We start from the raw sequence: 26,277 nt of genomic DNA, 5'->3' as shown, positions 1-26,277 counted from the left end.
CGTCTCGGAGAAGTCTTCTGGCACTGCAGACAGGTTTGACAGTACTCAATAACATCTTTGACCATTAAAGGCCAAAAGAAGCGAGCTTTGACTCGAGCAAGAGTCTTGTCTTGCCCAAGATGACCAGCCCAAGGTATGGAATGAGCAAGATGCAGTACAAGGGGCCTACAGCAGGTAGGGACCACCAAGCGATTCTCTGGCTGATCTGCTACATACAGGACTCCATCCTCCAGGACATACTTTTCACCCTGGTTTGGCTGCAAGGGGATGTTTGCATCTTTCATCTTAGCCAGCAGGGGAGCCAGTGAGACGTCAGCTCTCTGTAGCTCTCGGATGTCTTCAGGTACCTGCCACTCTTCATCAGGTTTCAAGCTTGACACATCACCCAACAGTGGAGTACCTTGGATTTTCTCCAGGCGGCGCTGGCTCTTACTTTTGGGGGGGCCCTTCTGACCACCCTGGCATAGAGAAGGGTCCAAGTCAGGAAGAGGCTCCAGCCCTAGCTTGGCTGTCTGGGCACGGGTGCGTACTGGATAAGCCTCTTGAATGGCTGGAATAAAACTGGATTTCACTTTCTGCTTGTGTGTCTGATGAACAAGATCATGCAGAATAGGCAAGTCTCTGCCCAAGATCATGTCATGGGGCATGTGATCAAGAACCCCCACACGGAGCAAGAAAGCCTGGTCATCGATGATGATGGTCACATCAGCCACGGGATATATTTTTTGATCACCATGGACACATTGAATGGCTGTGGCATGCTGATAGTCAAGATTACCAAGTGACACAAAAGAATGGTTCAACAGTGTCATGGAGCTACCTGTGTCCAACAGTGCTTGCACTGGACGGCCATTAACACAAGCTGGCATCATGATAGGCTCAGTGTTAGGTTTGGCCTCAGGTTCAGGACTGGGTGCAAGAGCAGGTGCCATGACTGAAGCTGACACAGATGGATGGGGAACATGACAGAAGCTGGACAGCTTTGGACCTTTCAAGGGGCAGACTGGGGCTCGGTGCCCCGGCTGTTGGCAGTGGTAGCAGATGAGATCCTTCACTGGACTCTGTCTCGGGAGCGGTCTGTTGTCCCCTGAGGTGCTGTAACCACCTGCTTTCTGCACACCTCTTTGGTGTGACAGGTCGGCTGCACCTTGAGCTGCTACACGGTTGTTCTGCTGCCTTGGCATTCGGAGTCCTTTACGAGCATTCAAGTACTGACCTGCAAGTTTAGCAGCAGTAAGTCCGTCTTCTGGCTCGTGTTCCTTGACCCAAGTCTTCATTTCGTTGGGCAGCAAGCGAATCATTTGCTCCAGGATAAAAAGCTCTGCGATGTCTTCTTTGGAACGCTGCTCCGGCTTGATCCATCTTCTGTAGAGACCTTTGAGTCTGTTGTAAGTCTCCTTGGGAGATTCACCAGGGGGAATGTAGGTTGACCGGAACTGGAGCCTATAAGTCTCAGGAGAGATATCAAACTTAGCAAGGAGGGCTTCTTTTAGGTCAGCATAGACGTTGGAAGCATCTTCCTCCATCGCAGAATAGGCCTCCAGAGCTTTACCGGTCAAGAGTGGAACAAGTCGGCAGGCCCAGTCAGACTGATGCCAGCCCCAGGTGCGAGCGATGCGCTCGAAGCGGACAAGAAAGTTTTCGATGTCCTCACCCTGCTGGAAAGGGAGCATCTTTGGGCCTTGTCGGAGATGATGGTCAGGTGGCGAGGAATCTCTGGACGGCGACGCTTGAGGACTAAGATTTGGATGTGGGCGAGTTCTGGGTTTGGGTTTGGGCGACTGCTCACAACTATCGTCAGGAGTACGGTTAGCATTTTGGTTAGTGAGTGAGTGATCTAGGCTAGGTCTTGTACAGACAGTTTTTAACTCCTGGAGTTCACGAACTAGGACAGCTTCCCTACGTTGCTGTCCAATCAAAAAGTCTTGGAACATATTAACCAGGGTAGGTTCACTTAACACTCTTTCAGTCCTTGGTGGCTCAGCAGACCACCTAGCCTTCCTAGACCCCTTCCTATGCTGCTTACGCCTAGCCCCAGAGTTCTCAAAACCTTTGACGTCTTCTTCGGACTCCTCGGTGTTCCATCCAACTTCATGCTCCTCAGCCATAGTCGTCCGGTCCAGCCTCATCGCCGTGGCCCCTCGACCAGCCATCTCATCAGTCTCCTCTGTCATTGCCACCTCCGACACTTGGGATCTCAAACCAGTTCTGGCCTGCCCTCTGCCAGATAAATGTTTGTAAACTCTGCGGCTTGCCATCCCACCACTGCCACCATATGTCACACCCAGGCTCGGGTGAAGGTAATGTAACCTTTGCAAACCAGACTTTCAAATCAAGGATGGCAAGGCACGCAGTTGGTGAGAGTTTACAAACATTTATTGAAATCCCAAAAAGTGTCAAAAGGTGAACAACGACAGAAAAACAAAGCACCCACAATCTTAGTAGATGTTTGATGCATGGAGACCGAAACTCCTACTCAGGACAGAGAACCTCCTCTGGCAGTGACCGACAGCAGACTGTCAGAAAAACGGCATTTTCCAACTTAAATAGCCCTTAGCCCCGCCCACTAGCTGGGACCAATTTGACAGGGGAAATTAAGAAAACAGTTATTTTGTAAATTTCACCATAAATAACCATCATATGTCTAAAAAGTATTCACATGGTACTTTTGCATGTGTAGAGCAGTCATTTTCGTACACAGTATATTCAGGCTTAGACAACACAACTTTTAAATGTCCAGTGTCCTTCTGTAACACCCAGCATTTGAAGATCATGGTTCGACCCAAATTTGGCCTAATTAGTGAATGCAGGTGTGGTCACCTATATAAAGCCCTCAACCCCACCCTGACTCTTTTGGTCAATAGTTCAGAGCCATGGTGAGTGACAGGTAACAATTTGTTTGTTGAGCACATGCTTTTCACTAATTAGGCCAAATTTGGGTCGAACCATGATCTTCAAATGCTGGGTGTTACAGAAGGACACTGGACATTTAAAAGTTGTGTTGTCTAAGCCTGAATATACTGTGTACGAAAATGACTGCTCTACACATGCAAAAGTACCATGTGAATACTTTTTAGACATATGATGGTTATTTATGGTGAAATTTACAAAATAACTGTTTTCTTAATTTCCCCTGTCAAATTGGTCCCAGCTAGTGGGCGGGGCTAAGGGCTATTTAAGTTGGAAAATGCCGTTTTTCTGACAGTCTGCTGTCGGTCACTGCCAGAGGAGGTTCTCTGTCCTGAGTAGGAGTTTCGGTCTCCATGCATCAAACATCTACTAAGATTGTGGGTGCTTTGTTTTTCTGTCGTTGTTCACCTTTTGACACTTTTTGGGATTTCAATAAATGTTTGTAAACTCTCACCAACTGCGTGCCTTGCCATCCTTGATTTGAAAGTCTGGTTTGCAAAGGTTACATTACCTTCACCCGAGCCTGGGTGTGACAAGGTGAACCGTGGGAACTACTGCACAGGGGGGGTGCACACTTTTTACCCCCCAAAATGAAATACTTGACTTTTGGTGAATTCTGCTGTAAATATACTCCTCCCCTCTTAACCACGCCCCCGCCCCACCCCCGACCACAACCCCCACCCCCCATCTCCCAAATTCGAAGGTCTCAAGGTTGGAAAGTATGCCCGTTATACTTTTTACAGGCCAGAAATAATATGCTGTATTGTAAAGATGTGACGTTAGCGAACGAACCAAGTCTTTTGAGCGACTGTTTTAGGTGAACCGTGGAAACTACTGAACAGGGGCGTATTTAGCGAGGAGGACAGGGGGGACACGTCCCCCGCACTTTTTACCCCCCAAAAAATAATATGCTAAATTGTAGATATGTGAGGTTCACGAACGAACCAAGTCTTTTGAGCGACTCTTTTGGGTGAACGGTGGGAACTACTGCACAGGGGCGTATTTAGCGAGGGGGACAGGGGGGCATGTCCCCCCCGTATTTTTTACCGCCCAAACATACTAATATGCTAAATTGTAGAGATGAGAGCTTCGTGAACGAACCAAGTCTTTTGAGCGACTCTTTTAGGTGAACCGTGGGAACTACTGCACAGGGACGTATTTAGCGAGGAGGACAGGGGGGGACACGCACTTTTTACCCCCCAAAAAATAATATGCTAAATTGTAGATATGTGAGGTTCACGAACGAACCAAGTCTTTTGAGCGACTCTTTTGGGTGAACGGTGGGAACTACTGCACAGGGGCGTATTTAGCTAGGGGGACAGGGGGGGCATGTCCCCCCGCACTTTATACCCCAAAAATAATAATATGCTAAATTGTAGAGATGAGAGCTTCGTGAACGAACCAAGTCTTTTGAGCGACTCTTTTAGGTGAACCGTGGGAACTACCGCACAGGGGCGTATTTAGCGGGGAGGACAGGGGACACACGTCCCCCGAACTTTTTACCCCCCAAAAAATAATATGCTAAATTGTAGATATGTGAGGTTCACGAACGAACCAAGTCTTTTGAGTGACTCTTTTGGGTGAACGGTGGGAACTACTGCACAGGGGCGTATTTAGCTAGGGGGGTAGGGGAGACATGTCCCTCCGCACTTTTTACCCCCCAAAAATAATAATATGCTAAATTGTAGAGATGAGAGCTTCGTGAACGAACCAAGTCTTTTGAGCGACTCTTTTAGGTGAACCGTGGGAACTACTGCACAGGGGCGTATTTAGCGAGGAGGACAGGGGGGACACGTCCCCTGCACTTTTTACCCCCCAAAAATAATATGCTAAATTGTAGATATGTGAGGTTCACGAACGAACCAAGTCTTTTGAGTGACTCTTTTGGGTGAAAGGTGGGAACTACTGCACAGGGGCGTATTTAGCGAGGGGGACAGGGGGGCATGTCCCCCCCGTATTTTTTACCGCCCAAAAATACTAATATGCTAAATTGTAGAGATGAGAGCTTCGTGAACGAACCAAGTCTTTTGAGCGACTCTTTTAGGTGAACCGTGGGAACTACTGCACAGGGACGTATTTAGCGAGGAGGACAGGGGGGGACACGCACTTTTTACCCCCCAAAAAATAATATGCTAAATTGTAGATATGTGAGGTTCACGAACGAACCAAGTCTTTTGAGCGACTCTTTTGGGTGAACGGTGGGAACTACTGCACAGGGGCGTATTTAGCTAGGGGGACAGGGGGGGCATGTCCCCCCGCACTTTATACCCCAAAAATAATAATATGCTAAATTGTAGAGATGAGAGCTTCGTGAACGAACCAAGTCTTTTGAGCGACTCTTTTAGGTGAACCGTGGGAACTACCGCACAGGGGCGTATTTAGCGGGGAGGACAGGGGACACACGTCCCCCGAACTTTTTACCCCCCAAAAAATAATATGCTAAATTGTAGATATGTGAGGTTCACGAACGAACCAAGTCTTTTGAGTGACTCTTTTGGGTGAACGGTGGGAACTACTGCACAGGGGCGTATTTAGCTAGGGGGGTAGGGGAGACATGTCCCTCCGCACTTTTTACCCCCCAAAAATAATAATATGCTAAATTGTAGAGATGAGAGCTTCGTGAACGAACCAAGTCTTTTGAGCGACTCTTTTAGGTGAACCGTGGGAACTACTGCACAGGGGCGTATTTAGCGAGGAGGACAGGGGGGACACGTCCCCTGCACTTTTTACCCCCCAAAAATAATATGCTAAATTGTAGATATGTGAGGTTCACGAACGAACCAAGTCTTTTGAGTGACTCTTTTGGGTGAAAGGTGGGAACTACTGCACAGGGGCGTATTTAGCGAGGGGGACAGGGGGGGCATGTCCCCCCCGCACTTTTTACCGCCCAAAAATAATAATACGCTAAATTGTAGAGATGAGAGCTTCGTGAACGAACCGAGTCTTTTGAGCAACTCTTTTAGGTGAGCGGTGGGAACCGATTCCCGGATGTGAGGCGTTGGTTCGGGAGGCTTTTCTTATGCACGTGCAAATTTAGCGTCGCCCATTGTGCATTCTGAGACTTATTTTGTGCGTACTTTCTTCTATATTGTTAAAACGCTCGACATAGGCGAGGTCAAATTCAAACGAGTGATGTCACAGCCAAAGCGTGGAAATATGGCACCGCATGGTGGAATGTACGACTGTACGTTAGTGACAGCCTGTGGCTTTTAGCTCATTGGCTAGCACTGCTCCACTTCACTCTCAACCAGTCGGGGGTTGGTGGAAACAACTTTTGCTGGGAGAAAGACGTTTCCGAGCACTCGGGAAGAGAACCCATCAAGGTGGATGTTATGGTGTGGTGTTGGTAGACCAAGAACAAGCTGTCAGAACATGTGTATGTACATGCAGCACTCTTACCTTGCCAACTCCTCTGATAATCCACTGATTTTTACATAACTACTTATGTTCAAATCTGTATAGGCCTGCTCTCAATACAGTCAACAAGGAATGTGTGGAATTCCCACTGCTGCAGGGAGTCTTTGAACACCCCCCCGATTACACCTGCACCTTTTCATTACACTATATATATATATATATATATATATATATATATATATATATATATATATATATATATATATACATATATACATATATACATACATACATACATACATACATACATACATATATATATATATATATAAAGAAATAGATTAAAAACAATTGTCCACTGTAGTGGACATCTGTGTTTTGCACAACTGGAAATTTCTTCCCCGAAACGAGTTAATCTGACACAAATAAAACAAAAACAAATGTCCACTGCAGTGGACGTTTTCGAACAACTGTACAATTTTTATTTTTTTTATTTTTATTTTTTTAAACCAAAATTAACTCATCTGAGAAAGGAAATAGATTAAAAACAATTGTCCACTGCAGTGGACAATCCGTGATTTGCACAACTGGGCTTGTTTTTTTAAAATCCAAAATTAACTAATCTGACAAAAGAAATAAACCAAAAATAAATTAACACTACAGTGGACGTTTTTGCACAACTGGGGTTTGTTTGTTTTTTATTCAAAATTAACTAATCTGAGAAAAGAAATAGATTAAAACCAATTGTCCACTGCAGTGGACATCCGTGTTTTGCACAACTGGGCTTGTTTTTAAAAAAATCCAAAATAAACTAATCTGACAAAAGAAATAAACCAAAAACAAATTAACACTACAGTGGACGTTTTTGCACAACTGGGTTTTGTTTGTTTTTTATTCAAAATTAACTAATCTGAGAAAAGAAATAGATTAAAACCAATTGTCCACTGCAGTGGACATCCATGTTTTGCACAACTGAGCTTGTGTTTTGTTTTGTTTTAATCCATAATAAACTAATCTGACAAAAGAAATAAACCAAAAACCAATTAACACTACAGTGGATGTTTTTGCACAACTGGGCAATTATTTTCTTTTTTTTATCCAAAATTAACTCATCTGAGAAAAGAAATCGATTAAAAACAATTGTCCTCTGCAGCGGACATCCGTGTTTTGCACAACTGGGCTTGTTTTTTTTAATCCAAAATAAACTAATCTGACAAAAGAAATAAACCAAAAACAAATTAACACTACAGTGGACGTTTTTGCAAAACTGGGTTTTGTTTGTTTTTTATTCAAAATTAACTAATCTGATAAAAGAAATAGATTAAAACCAATTGTCCACTGCAGTGGACAATCCGTGATTTGCACAACTGGGCTTGTTTAAAAAAAAATCCAAAATAAACTAATCTGACAAAAGAAATAAACCAAAAACAAATAACCTCGACAGTGGACGTTTTTGCACAACTGGGTTTGTTTGTTTTTTATTTCAAATTTAACTAATCTGAGAAAAGAAATAGATTAAAAACAATTGTCCACTGCAGTGGACATCTGTGTTTTGCACAACTGGGAATTTCTTCCCCGAAACGAGTTAATCTGACACAAATAAAACAAAAACAAATGTCCACTGCAGTGGACGTTTTCCAACAACTGTACAATTTTTTTTTTTTTTTTTTTTTTTTAAACAAAAATTAACTAATCTGAGAAAAGAAATACATTAAAAACAATTGTCCACTGCAGTGGACATCCGGGTTTTGCACAACTGGGCTGTTTTTGTTTGTTTTTTTAATCCAAAATAAACTAATCTGACAAAAGAAATAAACCAGAAACAAATGCCCACTGCAGTGGACATTTTTGCACAACTGGTCTATGTTTTGTTTTTTTAAACCAAAATTAATTAATACGAGAAATGAAATAGATTAAAAACCATTGTCCACTGCAGTGGACATCCGTGTTTTGCACAACTGGGCTTGTTTTTTTTAATCCAAAATTAACTAATCGGACAAAAGAAATAAACCAAAAACAAATTTTCACCGCAGTGGACGTTTTTGCACAACTGGGCTATTTTCTTTTTTTTAATCCAAAATTAATTAATATGAGAAATGAAATAGATTAAAAACCATTGTCCACTGCAGTGGACATCTGTGTTTTGCACAACTGGTCTTGTTTTTTCTTAATCTAACATTAACTAATCTGACAAAAGAAATAAACCAAAAACAAATTTTCACCACAGTGGACATTTTTGCACAACTGGGCTATTTATTTATTTTTTCAATCCAAAATTAATTAATCTGAGATAAAAAATAGATTAACAACCATTGTCCACTGCAGTGGACATCCGTGTTTTGCACAACTGGGCTTGTTTTTGTTGTTGTTGTTTTTTTTAATCCAAAATAAACTAATCTGACAAAATAAATAAACCAAAAGCAAATGTCCACTGCAGTGGACGTTTTTGCACAACTGGTCTATTTTTTTTTTTTTTAATCCAAAATTAATTAATATGAGAAAAGAAATAGATTAAAAACCATTGTCCACTGCAGTGGACATCCGTGTTTTGCACAAATGGGCTTGTTGTTTTTGTTTTGTTTTTTTATCCAAAATTAACTAATCTGACAAAAGAAATAAACTAAAAACAAATGTCCACTGCAGGGGACGTTTTTGCACAACTGGGCTATTTTTTTCTTTTCATCCAAAATTAATTAATCTGAGAAAAGAAATAGATTAAAAAATGAATTGTCCACTGCAGTGGACATCCGTGTTTTGCACAACTGGGCTTGTATTTTTTAAATCCAAAATAAACTAATCCAACAAAAGAAATAAACCAAAAACAAATTAACACTACAGTGGACGTTTTTGCACAACTGGGTTTGTTTGTTTATTTTTTTTATCCAAAATTAATTAATCTGAGAAAATAAATAAATTAAAAACAATTGTCCACTGCGGTGGACATCCGTGTTTTGCACAACTGGGCTTGTTTCTTTGTTTTTGTTTTTTAATCCAAAATAAACTAATCTGACAAAAGAAATAAACCAAAAACTAATGTCCACTGCAGTGGACGTTTGTGTTTTGCACAACTGGGTGTTTCCCCCCCCTGAAGTTCATAGCTCTGACAAACGAAATAAGCCCCAAAACAAAACGCCCGTTTTGCACAGGCCTTTTCTTTTTTTTCCTTACTTACACAATAGAAATAGTTCCAAAAACAAATGTGTTTTGCAATATTTGGCCATTTTGTTACTGGGATAAAAGAAGCACGTTCTCAGGAGGGTACGTCAAAGGGGAGATAGTTTGGGTGTGTCGGGTGCTACTTACCGCAGGGCCGCCGGACCCCCGCTCTCCCTTCTCGCATGCACACAGGCTGTGAAGAAGGGGACACTGACAACACAATGGGGAGAGAGAGTTAGGGGGGCCCCCAGGACACAAATCTAGTCATCAGTGGCAGGACTCACCCCTTCGTCTGCCAGGGTTATCTGCAGAAAGAGAAAAAGATGGGCGCTAACTCAGCAAAAGTAATGTGGCTGTTAGCAAGCACCAAGATGCTTCAATGCTGTTGTTTGTTGCCATGGCGACCCAGTGATAAAAATGGAGTGTTTCGACATGCAATGGGACTGTTCTTGGATGCCACCTGAAACCCTCGCTGGGTTTCGCAGATGTTGCATTAGTACGTCTCCACAAGGAGCTTGTTCCTTAATAACCATCACACGGAATAGTCAGCAGCGAATGTGTGATTCCTACTGTAATTATTCCACTTTGTCATACAGGTGTGCAGGTTAAAGCACGCCCGTGTTGCAGCGTGCAGGTAAGGAAAGTCTTTTAATCCTTAAATAAAAGGCCAAACACAAAGTGCCAGTCGGGAGCGCACGGGAAGGCCCAGGGCCAAGCTTCGCGTATAGCATTATAACGTGAGGCGAGCATGACGCATAACATTCGCCAAAGGCCAACATTGTGGCCCTGTGACGAATGGACGGCGAGACAGGGAGCCAGCAGGCACAAGACGTTGATACAACGTCGGCTGTACGTACGTGTCCTTTAAAACGTTGCGAAATAGTTGTATTTGTAAACTGAGGCAACGTTTATGTGCTACGTTGGTTCCATGTTGTTGGTTGGGAAATGACCAAATTTCAATGGTTAAATCGACGTCAGAATCAGACATTGATTAAACGTCGTCAAAAAGCATGTTGTTTTAACGTTAGATTTGTGTTGGAATATTGGTTGGGAAATGACCAAATTTCAATGGTCAAATTAACGTCAGAACCCAACATTGATTAAACGTCGTAAAAAAGCATTTTGTTTCAACGTTAGATTTGTGTTGGAATATTGGTTGGGAAATGACCAAATTTCAATGGTCAAATTAACGTCAGAACCCAACATTGATTAAACGTTGTCAAAAAGAATGTTGTTTTAATGTTGTCTTTGTGTTGTAGAATATTGGTTGGGAAACAACCACATTTCAATGGTCAAATCAACGTCACAACCTGATATTGAATAAACGTCAAAAAGCATGTTGTTTCAACGTTGTACTCGTGTTGTAGAATATTGGTTGGGAAATGACCAAATTTCAATGGTCAAATCAACATCAGAACCCAACATTGATTAAATGTCGTCAAAAAGCATGTTGTTTCAACGTTGTATTTGTGTTGTAGAATATTGGTTGGGAAATGACCAGAACTCAACGGTCAAATCAACGTCAGATCCCGACATTGATTAAACGTCGTCAAAAAGCATGTTGTTTCAACCTTAGATTTGTGTTGGAATATTGGTTGGGAAATGACCAAATTTCAATGGTCAAATCAACGTCAGAACCCAACATTGATTAAACGTTGTCAAAAAGCATGTTGTTTCAACGTTGTCAAAAAGCATGTTGTTTCAACGTTGTATTTGTGTTGTAGAATATTGGTTGGGAAATGACCACATTTCAATGGTCAAATCAACGTCACAACCTAACATTGATTAATCGTCAAAAAGCATGTTGTTTCAACGTTGTACTCGTGTTGTACAATATTGGTTGGGAAATTAGCAAAATTCAATGGTCAAATCAACATCAGAACCCGACATTGATTAAATGTCGTCAAAAAGCATGTTGTTTCAACGTTAGATTTGTGTTGGAATATTGGTTGGTAAATGACCAAAATTCAATGGTCAAATTTACGTCGGAACCCAACATTGATTAAACGTTTTCAAAAAGCATGTTGTTTTAATGTTGTATTTGTGTTGTACAATATCGGTTAGGAAATTACCAAATTTCAATGGTCAAATCAACGTCAGAACCCAAAATTGATTAAACGTTGTCAAAAAGCATGTTGTTTCAACGTTGTATTTGTGTTGTAGAATATTGGTTGGGAAACGACCAAATTTCAATGGTCAAATCAATGTCAGAACCCGACATTGATTAAACGTCAAAAAGCATGTTGTTTTAACGTTGTACTCATGTTGTAGAATATTGGTTGGGAAATTACCAAATTTCAATGGTCAAATCAACCTCACAACCTGACATTGATTAAACGTCAAAAAGCATGTTGTTTCAACCTTAGATTTGTGTTGTAGAATATCGGTTGGGAAATGACCACATTTCAATTGTCAAATCAACGTCACAACCCAACATTGATTAAACATCAAAAAGCATGTTGTTTCAACCTTAGATTTGTGTTGGAATATTGGTTGGGAATTGACCAAATTTCAATGGTCAAATCAACGTCAGAACCCAACATTGATTAAACGTTGTCAAAAAGCATGTTGTTTCAGCGTTGTATTTGTGTTGTATGATATTGGTTGGGAATTGACCAAATTTCAATGGTCAAATCAACGTCAGAACCCGACATTGAATAAACGTCGTCAAAAACAATGTTGTTTCAACGTTGTATTCATGTTGTAGAATATTGGTTGGGAAATGACCAGATTTCAATGGTCAAATCAACGTCGGAACCCGACATTGATTAAACGTCGTCAAAAAGCATGTTGTTTCAACGTTAGATTTGTGTTGGAATACTGGTTGGGAAATGACCAAATTTCAATGGTAAAATCAACGTCAGAACCTGACATTGATTAAACGTCAAAAAGCATGTTGTTTCAACGTTAGATTTGTGTTGTAATATTGGTTGGGAACTGACCAAATTTCAATGGTCAAATCAACGTCAAATTTATTAAACGTTGACATTGATTAAACGTCAAAAAGCATGTTGTTTCAACGTTGTATTCGTGTTGTACAATATTGGTTGGGAAACGACCAAATTTCAATGGTCGAATCAACGTCAGAACCCAACATTGATTAAACGTCGTCAAAAAGCATGTTGTTTCAACGTTGTATTTGTGTTGTAGAATATTGGTTGGGAAATGACCAAAATTCAATGGTCAAATTTACGTCGGAACCCAACTCTGATTAAACGTTTTCAAAAAGCATGTTGTTTTAATGTTGTATTTGTGTTGTAGAATATTGGTTGGGAAATGACCAAATTTAAATGGCCAAATCAACGTCATAACCTGACATTGATTAAACGTCGTCAAAAAGCATGTTGTTTCAACGTTGTATTTGTGTTGTAGAATATTGGTTGGGAAATGACCAAATTTCAATAGTCAAATTAACGTCAGAACCCAACATTGATTAAACGTCATCAAAAAGCATGTTGTTTCAACGCTAGATTTGTGTTGGAATATTGGTTGGAAAATGACAAAAATTCAACGGTCAAGTCAACGTCAGAACTCAACATTGAATAAACGTTGTCAAAAACAATGTTGTTTCAACGTTCTATTTGAGTTGTAGAATATTGGTTGAGAAATTACCAAATTTCAATGGTCAAATCAACCTCACAACCTGACATTGATTAAACGTCAAAAAGCATGTTGTTTTAATGTTGTATTTGTGTTGTAGAATATTGGTTGCGAAATGACCAGAATTCAATGGTCAAGTCAACGTCAGAATCCAACATTGATTAAACGTCGTCAAAAAGCATGTTGTTTCAACGTTGTATTTGTGTTGTAGAATATTGGTTGAGAAATGACTAAAATTCAATGGTCAAATCAACGTCAGAACCCAACATTGATTAAACGTCAAAAAGCATGTTGTTTCAACGGTGTATTTGTGTTGTAGAATATTAGTTGGGAAATGACCAAATTTCAATGGTCAAATCAACGTCAGAACCCGACATTGATTAAACGTCCAAAAGCATGTTGTTTCAACGTTGTATTTGTGTTGTAGATTAGTAGATTATTGGTTGTGAAATGACCAAATTTCAATAGTCAAATCAACGTCAAAACCCAACATTGATTAAACGTCGTCAAAAAGCATGTTGTTTCAACGTTGTATTTGTGTGGTAGAATATTGGTTGGGAAATTACCAAATTTCAATGGTCAAATCAACGTCACAACCCAACATTGATTAAACGTTGTCAAAAAGCATGTTGTTTCAACCTTAGATTTGTGTTGGAATATTGGTTGGGAATTGACCAAATTTCAATGGTCAAATCAACGTCAGAACCCAACATTGATTAAACGTCGTCAAAAAGCATGTTGTTTCAACGTTGTATTCGTGTTGTAGAATATTGGTTGAGAAATTACCAAATTTCAATGGTCAAAGCAACGTCAGAACCCAACATTAATTAAACGTCGTAAAAAAGCATTTTGTTTCAACGTTAGATTTGTGTTGGAATATTGGTTGGAAAATGACCAAAATTCAATGGTCAAATTAACGTCAGACCCCAACATTGAATAAACGTTGTCAAAAAGCATGTTTTTTTAATGTTGTATTTGTGTTGTAGAATATCGGTTGGGAAATGACCAAAATTCAATGGTCAAATCAACGTCAGAACCCGACATTGAATAGCATGTTATTTCAACATTATGTTTGAGTTGACCTAATTCAAGAAGTTGCCAACATTGTTTCAATGCCTCGTGCCTGCTGGGTATATACAGTAGGGGGCATGACTGGATTGGTGTGACTGCGCCTAGAAACTGTCCGTAAAGGTTACCAACAGAACCGGTGACAAAGGCCAGCCCTGGACGAGTCCAACCCTCACTGGAAACTTGTCCGAATTACGTCCAGCAAAGCAAACCAAGGTCTGACACCGATCATACTCTCTGAGCACTACCACGTGCGTGTCCAAAACACCAAACGGAGGCCGGTGTGCACACTCAGCGCTCCTAGCAAATGAGAAAGGTAACCACTATATTAATATATATATATATATATATATATATATATATATATATGTTGCCAAAAGTATTTGTCCACCCATCCAAATGATGAGAATCAGGTGTCCTAATCACTTGGCCCGGACACAGGTGTATAAAATCAAGCACTTAGGCATGGAGACTGTTTCTACAAACATTTGTGAAAGAATGGGCCGCTCTCAGTCATTTCCAGCGTGAAACTGTCATAGGATGCCACCTGTGCAAAAAATCCAGTTGTGAAATTTCCTCGCTCCTAAATATTCCAAAGTCAACTGTCGGCTTTATTATAAGAAAATGGAAGAGTTTGGGAACAACAGCAACTCAGCCACCAAGTGGTAGGCCATGTAAACTGACAGAGAGGGGTCAGCGCATAGTGCAAAGACTTTCTGCACAGTCAGTTGCTACAGAGCTCCAAACTTCCTGTCACCTTCCAATTAGCCCACGTACAGTACGCAGAGAGCTTCATGGAATGGGTTTCCATGGCCGAGCAGCCGTGTCTAAACCATACATCACCAAGTCCAATGCAAAGCGTGGAATGCAGTGGTGTAAAGCACGTCGCCACTGGACTCTAGAGCAGAGGAGAATCACGCTTTTCCATCTGGCAATCTGATGGACCAGTCTGGGTTTGGAGGTCGCCAGGAGAACGCTACATTTCGGACTGCATTGTGCCGAGTGTGAAATTTGGTGGAGGAGGAATTATGGTGTGGAGTTGTTTTTCAGGAGATGGGCTTGGCCCCTTAGTTCCAGTGAAAAGGAACTTTGAATGCTCCAGGATACCAAAACATTTTGGACAACTCCATGCTCCCAACTGTGTGGGAACAGTTTGTAGCGGGCCCCTTCCTCTTCCAACATGACTGGGCACCAGTGCACAAAGCAAGGTCAATATAGACATGCATGACGGAGTCTGGTGTGGATGAACTTGACTGGCCTGCACAGAGTCCTGACCTGAACCCGATATAACACCTTTGGGATGAATTAGAACGGAGACTGAGAGCCAGGCCTTCTTGACCAACATCAGTGTGTGAACCTCACCAAAGCGCTTTTGGAAGAATGATGGAAAATTCCTAAAAACACACACTTGTGGACAGCCTTCCCAGAAGAGTTGAAGCTGTAATAGCTGCAAAAGGTGGACCCACATCATATTGAACCCTATGGGTTAGGAATGGGATGGCACTTCAAGTTCATATGTGAGTCGAGGCAGGTGGCCAAATACTTTTGGCAATATAGTGTCTATGTTATATGTGGATGTGCTTTGCTAACACTTTGTTTTCCTCACTCCAGACTGGGCAACCCCAATCGGAGCCCAGTCTGAGATCGACTTTTTTTTTCCTTTTTCTACCTTTTCCCCACCTCTTATGGGGCGTTCCTGTTCTGCTACCCCGTGAAATGTGTGCTGAAAATTAAATGTTGCACGCAGTGAAGTGAAGTGAATTATATTTATATAGCGCTTTTCTCTAGAGACTCAAAGCGCTTTTACATAGTGAAACCCAATATCTGAGTTACATTTAAACCACTGTGGGTGGCACTGGGAGCAGGTGGGTAAAGTGTCTTGCCCAAGGACACAACGGCAGTGACTAGGATGGCGGAAGCGGGGATCGAACCTGGAACCCTCAAGTTGCTGGCACGGCCACTCTACCAACCGAGCTATACCGCCCCACGTAATAAATAATACAAACCCCGTTTCCATATGAGTTGGGAAATTGTGTTAGATGTAAATATAAACGGAATACAATGATTTGCAAATCATTTTCAACCCATATTCAGTTGAATATGCTACAAAGACAACATATTTGATGTTCAAACTGATAAACATTTTTTTTGTTGCAAATAATCATTAACTTTAGAATTTGATGCCAGCAACACGTGACAAAGAAGTTGGGAAAGGTGGCAATAAATACTGATAAAGTTGAGGAACGCTCATCAAATACTTATTTGGAACATCCCACAGGTGAACAGGCTAATCGGGAACAGGTGGGTGCCATGATTGGGAAAAAAGTAGATTCCATGAAATGCTCAGTCATTCATTGATTGATTGAATTATTTATTTCAAACCTGCACAGTACAACACACACTTTTTTTTTTTAAACATTTTGGCAGGGACATTTATGCAAGGCTTGAAAAGGGGTTGGATGAAGCAAATGCTTATAATATCCCAACAAACACAAACAAGGATGGGGCGAGGGTCACCACTTTGTCAACAAATGCGTGAGCAAATTGTTGAACAGTTTAAGAAAAACCTTTCTCAACCAGCTATTGCAAGGAATTTAGGGATTTCACCATCTACGGTCCGTAATATCATCAAAGGGTTCAGAGAATCTGGAGAAATCACTGCACGTAAGCAGCTAAGATCCCTCAGGCTGTACTGCATCAACAAGCGACATCAGTGTGTAAAGGATATCACCACATGGGCTCAGGAACACTTCAGAAACCCACTGTCAGTAACTACAGTTGGTCGCTACATCTGTAAGTGCAAGTTAAAACTCTCCTATACAAGGCGAAAACCGTTTATCAACAACACCCAGAAACGCCGTCGGCTTCGCTGGGCCCTGAGCTCATCTAAGATGAACTGATACAAAGTGGAAAAGTGTTCTGTGGTCTGACGAGTTCACATTTCAAATTGTTTTTGGAAACTGTGGACGTCGTGTCCTCCGGACCAAAGAGGAAAAGAACCATCCGGTTTGTTATAGGCGCAAAGTTGAAAAGCCAGCATCTGTGATGGTACGGGGGTGTATTAGTGCCCAAGACATGGGTAACTTACACATCTGTGAAGGCGCCATTAATGCTGAAAGGTACATACAGGTTTTGGAGCAACATATGTTGCCATCCAAGCAACGTTACCATGGACGCCCCTGCTTATTTCAGCAAGACAATGCCAAGCCACATGTTGCATCAACATGGCTTCATAGTAAAAGAGTGCGGGTACTAGACTGGCCTGCCTGTAGTCCAGACCTGTCTCCCATTGAAAATGTGTGGCGCATTATGAAGCCTAAAATAGCACAACGGAGACCCCCGGACTGTTGAACAACTTAAGCTGTACATCAAGCAAGAATGGGAAAGAATTCCACCTGAGAAGCTTCAAAAATGTGTCTCCTCAGTTCCCAAACGTTTACTGAGTGTTGTTAAAAGGAAAGGCCATGTAACACAGTGGTGAACATGCCCTTTCCCAACTACTTTGGCATGTGTTGCAGCCATGAAATTCTAAGTTAATTATTATTTGCAAAAAAAAATAAAGTTTATGAGTTTGAACATCAAATATGTTGTCTTTGTAGTGCATTCAATTGAATATGGGTTGAAAAGGATTTGCAAATCATTGTATTCCGTTTATATTTACATCTAACACAATTTCCCAACTCATATGGAAACGGGGTTTGTAATGAATAAATGAATGAGTGAAATTCCACTATGTTCACTCACGATTTCATGGATGACCGTTTCCACGATGCCTCTGTCCTGCAGGTTGTGCAGGTAGCGTGAGGCCGGCGAGCTAGCAATTAGCCGCAGCTGAGCGATGTTGGCGGGCTCCTTGGCTTCCGGCGTGATACCAACGGTGAAGAAGTGAACGCCCTGGTTCTTGGCGTCGGTCACGGCCGCCAATATGTCCGGGTTCCTCGGGTGCGAGACGCCGTCGAAGAGCAGGACGGCCACCTTGACGGCGGCGGCGGGCGACTCTTCCTGGTAGAGCCGGGTGAGGTTGGTGATGGCGTAGGTGGTGTAGGTGCCGTGGCCGATGTAAGTCACGGGGGCCACGCGGGCCTTGAAGGCGTCGGGGCCTCGCCACTGGGCGAAGGTCTGCTCCACGATGACGTGGCTGCTGTACTGGAGGAGGGCGGCGCGGCTGGCGAGGCCGCGGCCGCTCGCCAGGCGCAGTCCCTGCAGCAGCTCGGTCACGTCCGAGGCGAACTGCTTCTCCTGGGCGTGGTTGTCCTTGGCGCTCTCCGAGCTGTCAATCAAAAAGGCTAATTCCACACTGCAGCCGTCTTCTGTAGGCACTGAGAAAATAAAAGCAATATTAACATGCGTGGCCTCAGATCCGATCCGATCTCAAGTCCCGATCCGACACTTTGAATATAGAAGTGAAAATATTTGATAGCAAGCAAACATGATATCAAGTTTTATCATACTTGCCAACCCTCCCGGATTTTCCGGGAGACTCCCGAAATTCAGCGCCTCTCCCGAAAACCTCCCGGGACAAATTTTCTCCCGAAAATCTCCCGAAATTTCAGGCGGACCTGAGTGACGTGTCGACAGCCTGTTTTCACGTCCGCTTTCCCACAATATAAACAGCGTGCCTGCCCTATCACGTTATAACTGTAGAATGATGGAGGGCGCGTTCTTAGTTTCTTATGTGGGTTTATTGTTAGGCAGTTTCATTAACATCCTCCCAGCGCGGTAACAACACACAACAACAGCAGTCACGTTTTCGTCTACCGTAAAGCAGTTCGTCTGCCGTAAACAGCAATGTTGTGACACTCTTAAACAGGATAATACTGCCATCTACTGTACATGCATATGTGACAGTAACATCTAGGGCTTTTAGAGAGTGCAGTGCACAACTGCGCACACAACAAGGAGACGAAGCAGAATGCATCATCAGAGCGGGTGTTCAGCATGGTTAGAAAAATAGTGACAGAGAATAGAACAAGGATGGACAATTCAACCCTTAACTCAACAATGAGTAGATGAGTGTTATGTATATGTATATGTGTAAATAAATGAACACTGAAATTCAAGTATTTCTCTTATTTATATATATATATATATATATATATATAATAAAATAAATATATATATATATATATATATATATATATATAGCTAGAATTCACTGAAAGTCAAGTATTTCTTATATATATATATGAAATACTTGACTTGGTGAATTCTAGCTGTAAATATACTCCTCCCCTCTTAACCACGCCCCCCACCCCCACCACCACCACCTCCCGAAATCAGAGGTCTCAAGGTTGGTAAGTATGCGTTTTATTACAAACCCCTAAAACCAGTGAAGTTGTCACGTTGTGTAAATGGTAAATAAAAACAGAATACAATGATTTGCAAATCCTTTTCAACTTATATTCAATTGAATAGACAGCAAAGACAAGATATTTAATGTCCCAGCTGGCAATTAGCTCATTTGGAATTTGATGCCTGCAACATGTTTCAAAAAAGCTGGCACGAGTGGCAAAAAAGACTGAGAAAGTTGAGGAATGCTCATCAAATGGGCTAATTGGGAACAGGTGGGTGCCATGATTGGGTTTAAAAACAGCTTCCATGAAATGCTCAGTCGTTCACAAACAAGGATGGGGCGAGGGTCACCACTTTGTCAACAAATGTGTGAGCAAATTGTTGAACAGTTAAAGAACAACATTTCCCAACCAGCTATTGCAAGGAATTTAGGGATTTCATCATCTACGGTCCGTAATATCATCAAAAGTTTCAGCGAATCTGGATAAATCACTGCACGTAACATTGAATGCCCGTGCCCTTTGATCCCTGCATCATCAAAAAGTGACATGAGTGTGTAAAGGATATCATCACACGCGCTCAGGAACACTTCAGAAAACCACTGTCAGTTACTACAGTTGATCGCTACATCTGTAAGTGCAAGTTAAAACTCTACTACGCAAGCCAAAGCCATTTATCAACAACACCCAGAAACGTCGCCGGCTTCGCTGGGCCCGAGCTCATCTAAGATAGACTGATGCAAAGTGGAAAAGTGTGCTGTGGTCTGACGAGTCCACGTTTCAAATTGTTTTTGGAAACTGTGAACGCCGTGTCCTCCGGACCAAAGAGGAAAAGAACCATCCGGATTGATCTAGGCCCATAGTGGAAAAGCCAGCATCTGTGATGGTATGGGGGTGTATTAGTGCCCAAGACATGGGTAACTTACACATCTGTGAAGGCGCCATTAATGCTGAAAGGTACATACAGGTTTTGGAGCAACATATGTTGCCATCCAAGCAAAGTTATCATGGACGCCCCTGCTTATTTCAGCAAGACAATGCCAAGCCACGTGTTACATCAACGTGGCTTCATAGTAAAAGAGTGCGGGTACTAGACTGGCCTGCCTGTAGTCCAGACCTGTCTCCCATTGAAAATGTGTGGCGCATTATGAAGCCTAAAATACCACAACTGAGACCCGCGGACTGTTGAACAACTTAAGCTGTACATCAAGCAAGAATGGGAAAGAATTCCACCTGAGAAGCTTCAAAAATGTGTCTCCTCAGTTCCCAAACGTTTACTGAGTGTTGTTAAAAGGAAAGGCCATGTAACACAGTGGTGAACATGCCCTTTCCCAACTACTTTGGCACGTGTTGCAGCCATGAAATTCTAAGTTAATTATTATTTGCAAAAAAAAAATAAAGTTTATGAGTTTGAACATCAAATATCTTGTCTTTGTAGTGCATTCAATTGAATATGGGTTGAAAAGGATTTGCAAATCATTGTATTCCGTTTATATTTACATCTAACACAATTTCCCAACTCATATGGAAACAGGGTTTGTAGTTAGCTCTCTGTGCTAAAAATAGATAATCTGCGTTACAAATTATATTAACAATATCGCTAATACTTGGTTAATATTCAGGTCACAAGATGTAAATCGAGTACTGTTGGCGCTTTTTGGATGTTTTTTTTATATAATACTTGCCGTATTTAACAAATTAGAATGCACAAAAAAGAGAAAAACGTGTTCTTGTCTTACATAGGGATTGTGAGTGATAAGCAAAAAGTAGAGATAAAGAAAGAGATAAGCTTTTGAGTTTGTAATACACAACACTGCGATACGACACTAATCTGTACTGGGTGAAAAAACATGAACAATCATATTACATCATGTGTAAAGTATTACTTCATGTTTTGTTTGTACACAGCAAGCAAGACAGCGTATGTACTGTAGTTGTAATAACATGCATTATGTGGTGTGTGTATCATGATCGATATTAAGGTGACCCACTCAATGGACAGGGGATGGGTTTTTTCCCGGTTTATTTGGGTAAGCACTCCATTTATGTTGAAGTAGCTTGGCTTCAAATTCCACATTTACAGCTTCTATCACTACGACCTCACTCTCTCGGCTTCCGTCTGCTCCAACGTCTCACTCTTCCTTTGTGCTGGCTTCTATAAGCAGCAGTTCATCTTCCATATATTCAGCTTAAAAAAGATAAGGTTGTGAATCCTAATTCCCCCAAAAATAGTCGTCTTTGTTGTTTGTTACCAAGTCTGCCATGATTAGAAAACACACTCGTGTTTGATGCCAGAAGTAGGAAGTGCGTTGAAACTGAAATCAATGCGTGGAAGAAATCAGTCCCGGCAATGATTAAAATGATCAAAATATGGCAAATATTGAACATATTACATATTGTTATGAAGGTGTCTGTTACTACATTATATATATATACACTTGCAGTGTTTGTATTGTACATATTATATATTGTCATGAAGGTGTCTGTTACTACATTATTAATATACTTGCAGTGTGTATATTGTACATATTACATATTGTTATGAAGGTGTCTGTTACTACATTATATATATACTTGCAGTGTGTATATTGTACATATTATATATTATTATTAAGGTGTCTGTTACTACATTATAAATATATATACTTGCAGTTTGTATATTGTACATATTACATATAGTTATGAAGGGGTCTGTTACTACATTATATATATATACTTGCAGTGTGTATATTGTACATATTACATATTGTTACGAAAGTGCCTGTTACTACATTATATATATACTTGCAGTGTGTATATTGTACATATTACATATTGTTATGAAGGTGTCTGTTACTACATTATATATATACTTGCAGTGTGTATATTGTACATATTATATATTGTTATGAAGGTGTCTGTTACTACATTATATATATAGTTGCAGTGTGTATATTGTACATATTACATATTGTTATGAAGGTGTCTGTTACTACATTATATATGTACTTGCAGTGTGTATATTGTACATATTACATATTGTTATGAAGGTGTCTGTTACTACATTAGATATATACTTGCAGTGTGTATATTGTACATATTACATAGTTATGAAGGTGTCTGTTACTACATTATATACATACTTGCAGTGTGTATCTTGTACATATTACATATTGTTATAAAGGTGTATGTTACTACATTATATAAATACTTGCAGTGTGTATATTGTACATATTACTTATTGTTATGAAGGTGTCGGTTACTACATTATATATACTTGCAGTGTGTATATTGTACATATTACATATAGTTATGAAGGGGTCTGTTACTACATTTTATATATATATATATATATATATATATATATATATATACTTGCAGTGTGTATATTGTACATATTCCATATTGTTATGAAGGTCTCTGTTACTACATTATGTATATATACTTGCAGTGTTTATATTGTACATATTATATATTGTTATGAAGGTGTCTGTTACTACATTATATATATACTTGCAGTGTGTATATTGTACATATTACATATTGTTATGAAGGTGTCTGTTACTACATTATATATGTACTTGCAGTGTGTATATTGTACATATTACATATTGTTATGAAGGTGTCTGTTACTACATTAGATATATACTTGCAGTGTGTATATTGTACATATTACATAGTTATGAAGGTGTCTGTTACTACATTATATACATACTTGCAGTGTGTATCTTGTACATATTACATATTGTTATAAAGGTGTATGTTACTACATTATATAAATACTTGCAGTGTGTATATTGTACATATTACATATTGTTATGAAGGTGTCTGTTACTACATTATATATATACTTGCAGTGTGTATATTGTACATATTACATATAGTTATGAAGGGGTCTGTTACTACATTTTTTATATATATATATATATATATATATATATATATATATATATATATATATATATATATATATATATATATATATATACTTGCAGTGTGTATATTGTACATATTCCATATTGTTATGAAGGTCTCTGTTACTACATTATATATATACTTGCAGTGTGTATATTGTACATATTATATATTGTTATGAAGGTGTCTGTTACTACATTATATATATAGTTGCAGTGTGTATATTGTACATATTACATATTGTTATGAAGGTGTCTGTTACTACATTATATATGTACTTGCAGTGTGTATATTGTACATATTACATATTGTTATGAAGGTGTCTGTTACTACATTAGATATATACTTGCAGTGTGTATATTGTACATATTACATAGTTATGAAGGTGTCTGTTACTACATTATATACATACTTGCAGTGTGTATCTTGTACATATTACATATTGTTATAAAGGTGTATGTTACTACATTATATAAATACTTGCAGTGTGTATATTGTACATATTACATATTGTTATGAAGGTGTCTGTTACTACATTATATATATACTTGCAGTGTGTATATTGTACATATTACATATAGTTATGAAGGGGTCTGTTACTACATTTTATATATATATATATATATATATATATATATATATATATATATATATATATATATATACTTGCAGTGTGTATATTGTACATATTCCATATTGTTATGAAGGTCTCTGTTACTACATTATGTATATATACTTGCAGTGTTTATATTGTACATATTATATATTGTTATGAAGGTGTCTGTTACTACATTATATATATACTTGCAGTGTGTATATTGTACATATTACATATTGTTATGAAGGTGTCTGTTACTACATTATATATATACTTGCAGTGTGTATATTGTACATATTACATAGTTATGAAGGTGTCTGTTACTACATAATATACATACTTGCAGTGTGTATCTTGTACATATTACATATTGTTATGAAGGTGTCTGTTACTACATTATATATACTTGCAGTGCGTATATTGTACATATTAAATATTTTTATGAAGGTGTCTGTTACTACATTTTATATACATACTTGCAGTGTGTATATTGTACATATTACATAGTTATGAAGGTGTCTGTTACTACATTACATACATACTTGCAGTGTGTATATTGTACATATTACATATTGTTATGAAGGTGTCTGTTACTACATTATATATACATACATGTGTATATAAAACGTTTTGAAGTTGTTTTAGAGAGCTGTGACGGCTACAACGGTGACTACCAATAAGCCGCATCTTTCAAGCGTTTATCACCTTTAAAATTGTTTAAAAAAAGACATGTGTCCGCTTTTGATGTTGTTCAGTGCCTGGGACGAGGGCTAAAAGACGTGTGTTCTTGTCTCTCATAATGATTGTGAACGATAGGTAAAATTCCAACAATTTGAGGAAGTTTGTTTAGATGCAGATAAAAACTCCTTCAGACTTACGTTGGCCGTTATTTGGCACGTAATTGGACGAGTACTGCCGACTGTTCCTCCTGGAGGTCACCCCCTTCTCTTGGTGTCTTCTGTAGTCCTGTGCCCACAGAGCAGGCAGCCCACACAGGAGCAGGAGCCAGCGGCCGGGGGCCATCAGCAGCATGATGTCCTTGAGTGGAAGCAGCAAGTTTTGACAAGCAGAACTCACGTTGTGGATAAGATGATCTGCACTCCTGGATGAGATGAAAGGTGCAAATACGATTGTCTCTCACAGTTTGTCAGCTCTAAGGTCCATGGCTGCAAAGTCAAGTCGTCTAGTTGGTGCTCCTCAACGCCACCATCAAGACCCAGCTTTGCATGTGAGCCCTTCTGAAAGGGTACAGTAAGGACATGAAGGGCCAACCCTTTTTTTAAGCTCACTCACTCTGGATGTTTGTGGGAGGGCCGCAGGGCTGGGGAGGCACCTCCACACGCTCTGGGGGTCTCTGACATCAAAGCACCTCGCTCCTGTTAGCTTTTATACAGTATACTGTATATACTGCAAGTATATACAGTATATAATTTATTAACAGACACCTTCATAACAATATGTAATATGTACAATATACACACTGCAACTATATTTATAATGTAGTAACAGACACTTTCATAATAATATGTAATATGTACAATATACACACTGCAACTATATATATAATGTATTAACAGACACCTTCATAACAATATGTAATATGTACAATATACACACTGCATGTATATATATAATGTAGTAACAGACACTTTCATAACAATATGTAATATGTACAATATACACACTGCAACTATATATATAATGTAGTAACAGACACTTTCATAACAATATGTAATATGTACAATATACACACTGCAACTATATATATAATGTAGTAACAGACACTTTCATAACAATATGTAATATGTACAATATACACACTGCAAGTATATATATAATGTAGTAACAGACACTTTCATGACAATATGTAATATGTACAAAGTATATGTGACGGGGGGCTTAATGGGGCTGGGCGATAAAACAAGATCTATAAATATCGCGATAGACACAATTCGATTCTTGGGAGTAACGATCCGATGTTGTCTTCCATTTATGTACATAATCTCAGTTCTGATGTGTCGGATGCTGCGTTCCATTTTAATGCAAATGGCGCGCTCATATATTGTTCATCCCCCGCTGTAGCGCAAACCTTTGAGCTCTTGCAGTCTGCTTTTGATGTTGTTCAGTGCCTGAGACGAGTGCTAAATGCAGACAAATCTTAGGTGGTGTTATTCTCAAATGGCAAACGACCGGCAAAAATACAAACCTCTCATAAGGTAGAACTTGAAGTGGTCGCGACATTCAAGTACTGGGGATTGTCTTTTAAATCACACATAGGAAAACTTGTGGCTGAACTTTAAATTTAATAGGGGTTTTTTTTTGTCTTTAGAAACAAGTCCTGTTTTTTCCTACAAGTTAGGGAACGCTTCATTTTGATTACTTTCATGCGTTTGCTAGAATATG

At 39.9% G+C, this 26,277-nt stretch overlaps 1 protein-coding gene across 1 annotated transcript in view; it reads right to left on the bottom strand.

Annotated features, from left to right (window-relative positions):
- The window catches only part of LOC133571982 (uncharacterized), a 118,420-nt gene extending 93,351 nt beyond the window's left edge, over positions 1-25,069 (bottom strand). The window contains exons 1-5 of the mRNA XM_061924563.2: positions 25,016-25,069; positions 24,753-24,912; positions 17,836-18,410; positions 9,708-9,728; positions 9,571-9,633 (exon numbers count right to left, since the gene is read on the bottom strand). Coding sequence (XP_061780547.2) covers positions 9,571-9,633; positions 9,708-9,728; positions 17,836-18,410; positions 24,753-24,906 — 813 coding nt within the window. The 5' untranslated portion in view covers positions 24,907-24,912; positions 25,016-25,069. The remainder of the gene's footprint in view (positions 1-9,570; positions 9,634-9,707; positions 9,729-17,835; positions 18,411-24,752; positions 24,913-25,015) is intronic.
- Between the last annotated feature and the right edge of the window lie 1,208 nt (positions 25,070-26,277).

The sequence above is a fragment of the Nerophis lumbriciformis genome, linkage group LG01, assembly GCF_033978685.3.
Source record: "Nerophis lumbriciformis linkage group LG01, RoL_Nlum_v2.1, whole genome shotgun sequence".
NCBI lineage: Eukaryota > Metazoa > Chordata > Actinopteri > Syngnathiformes > Syngnathidae > Nerophis > Nerophis lumbriciformis.
This window is presented reverse-complemented; position numbering and strand designations above follow the sequence as displayed.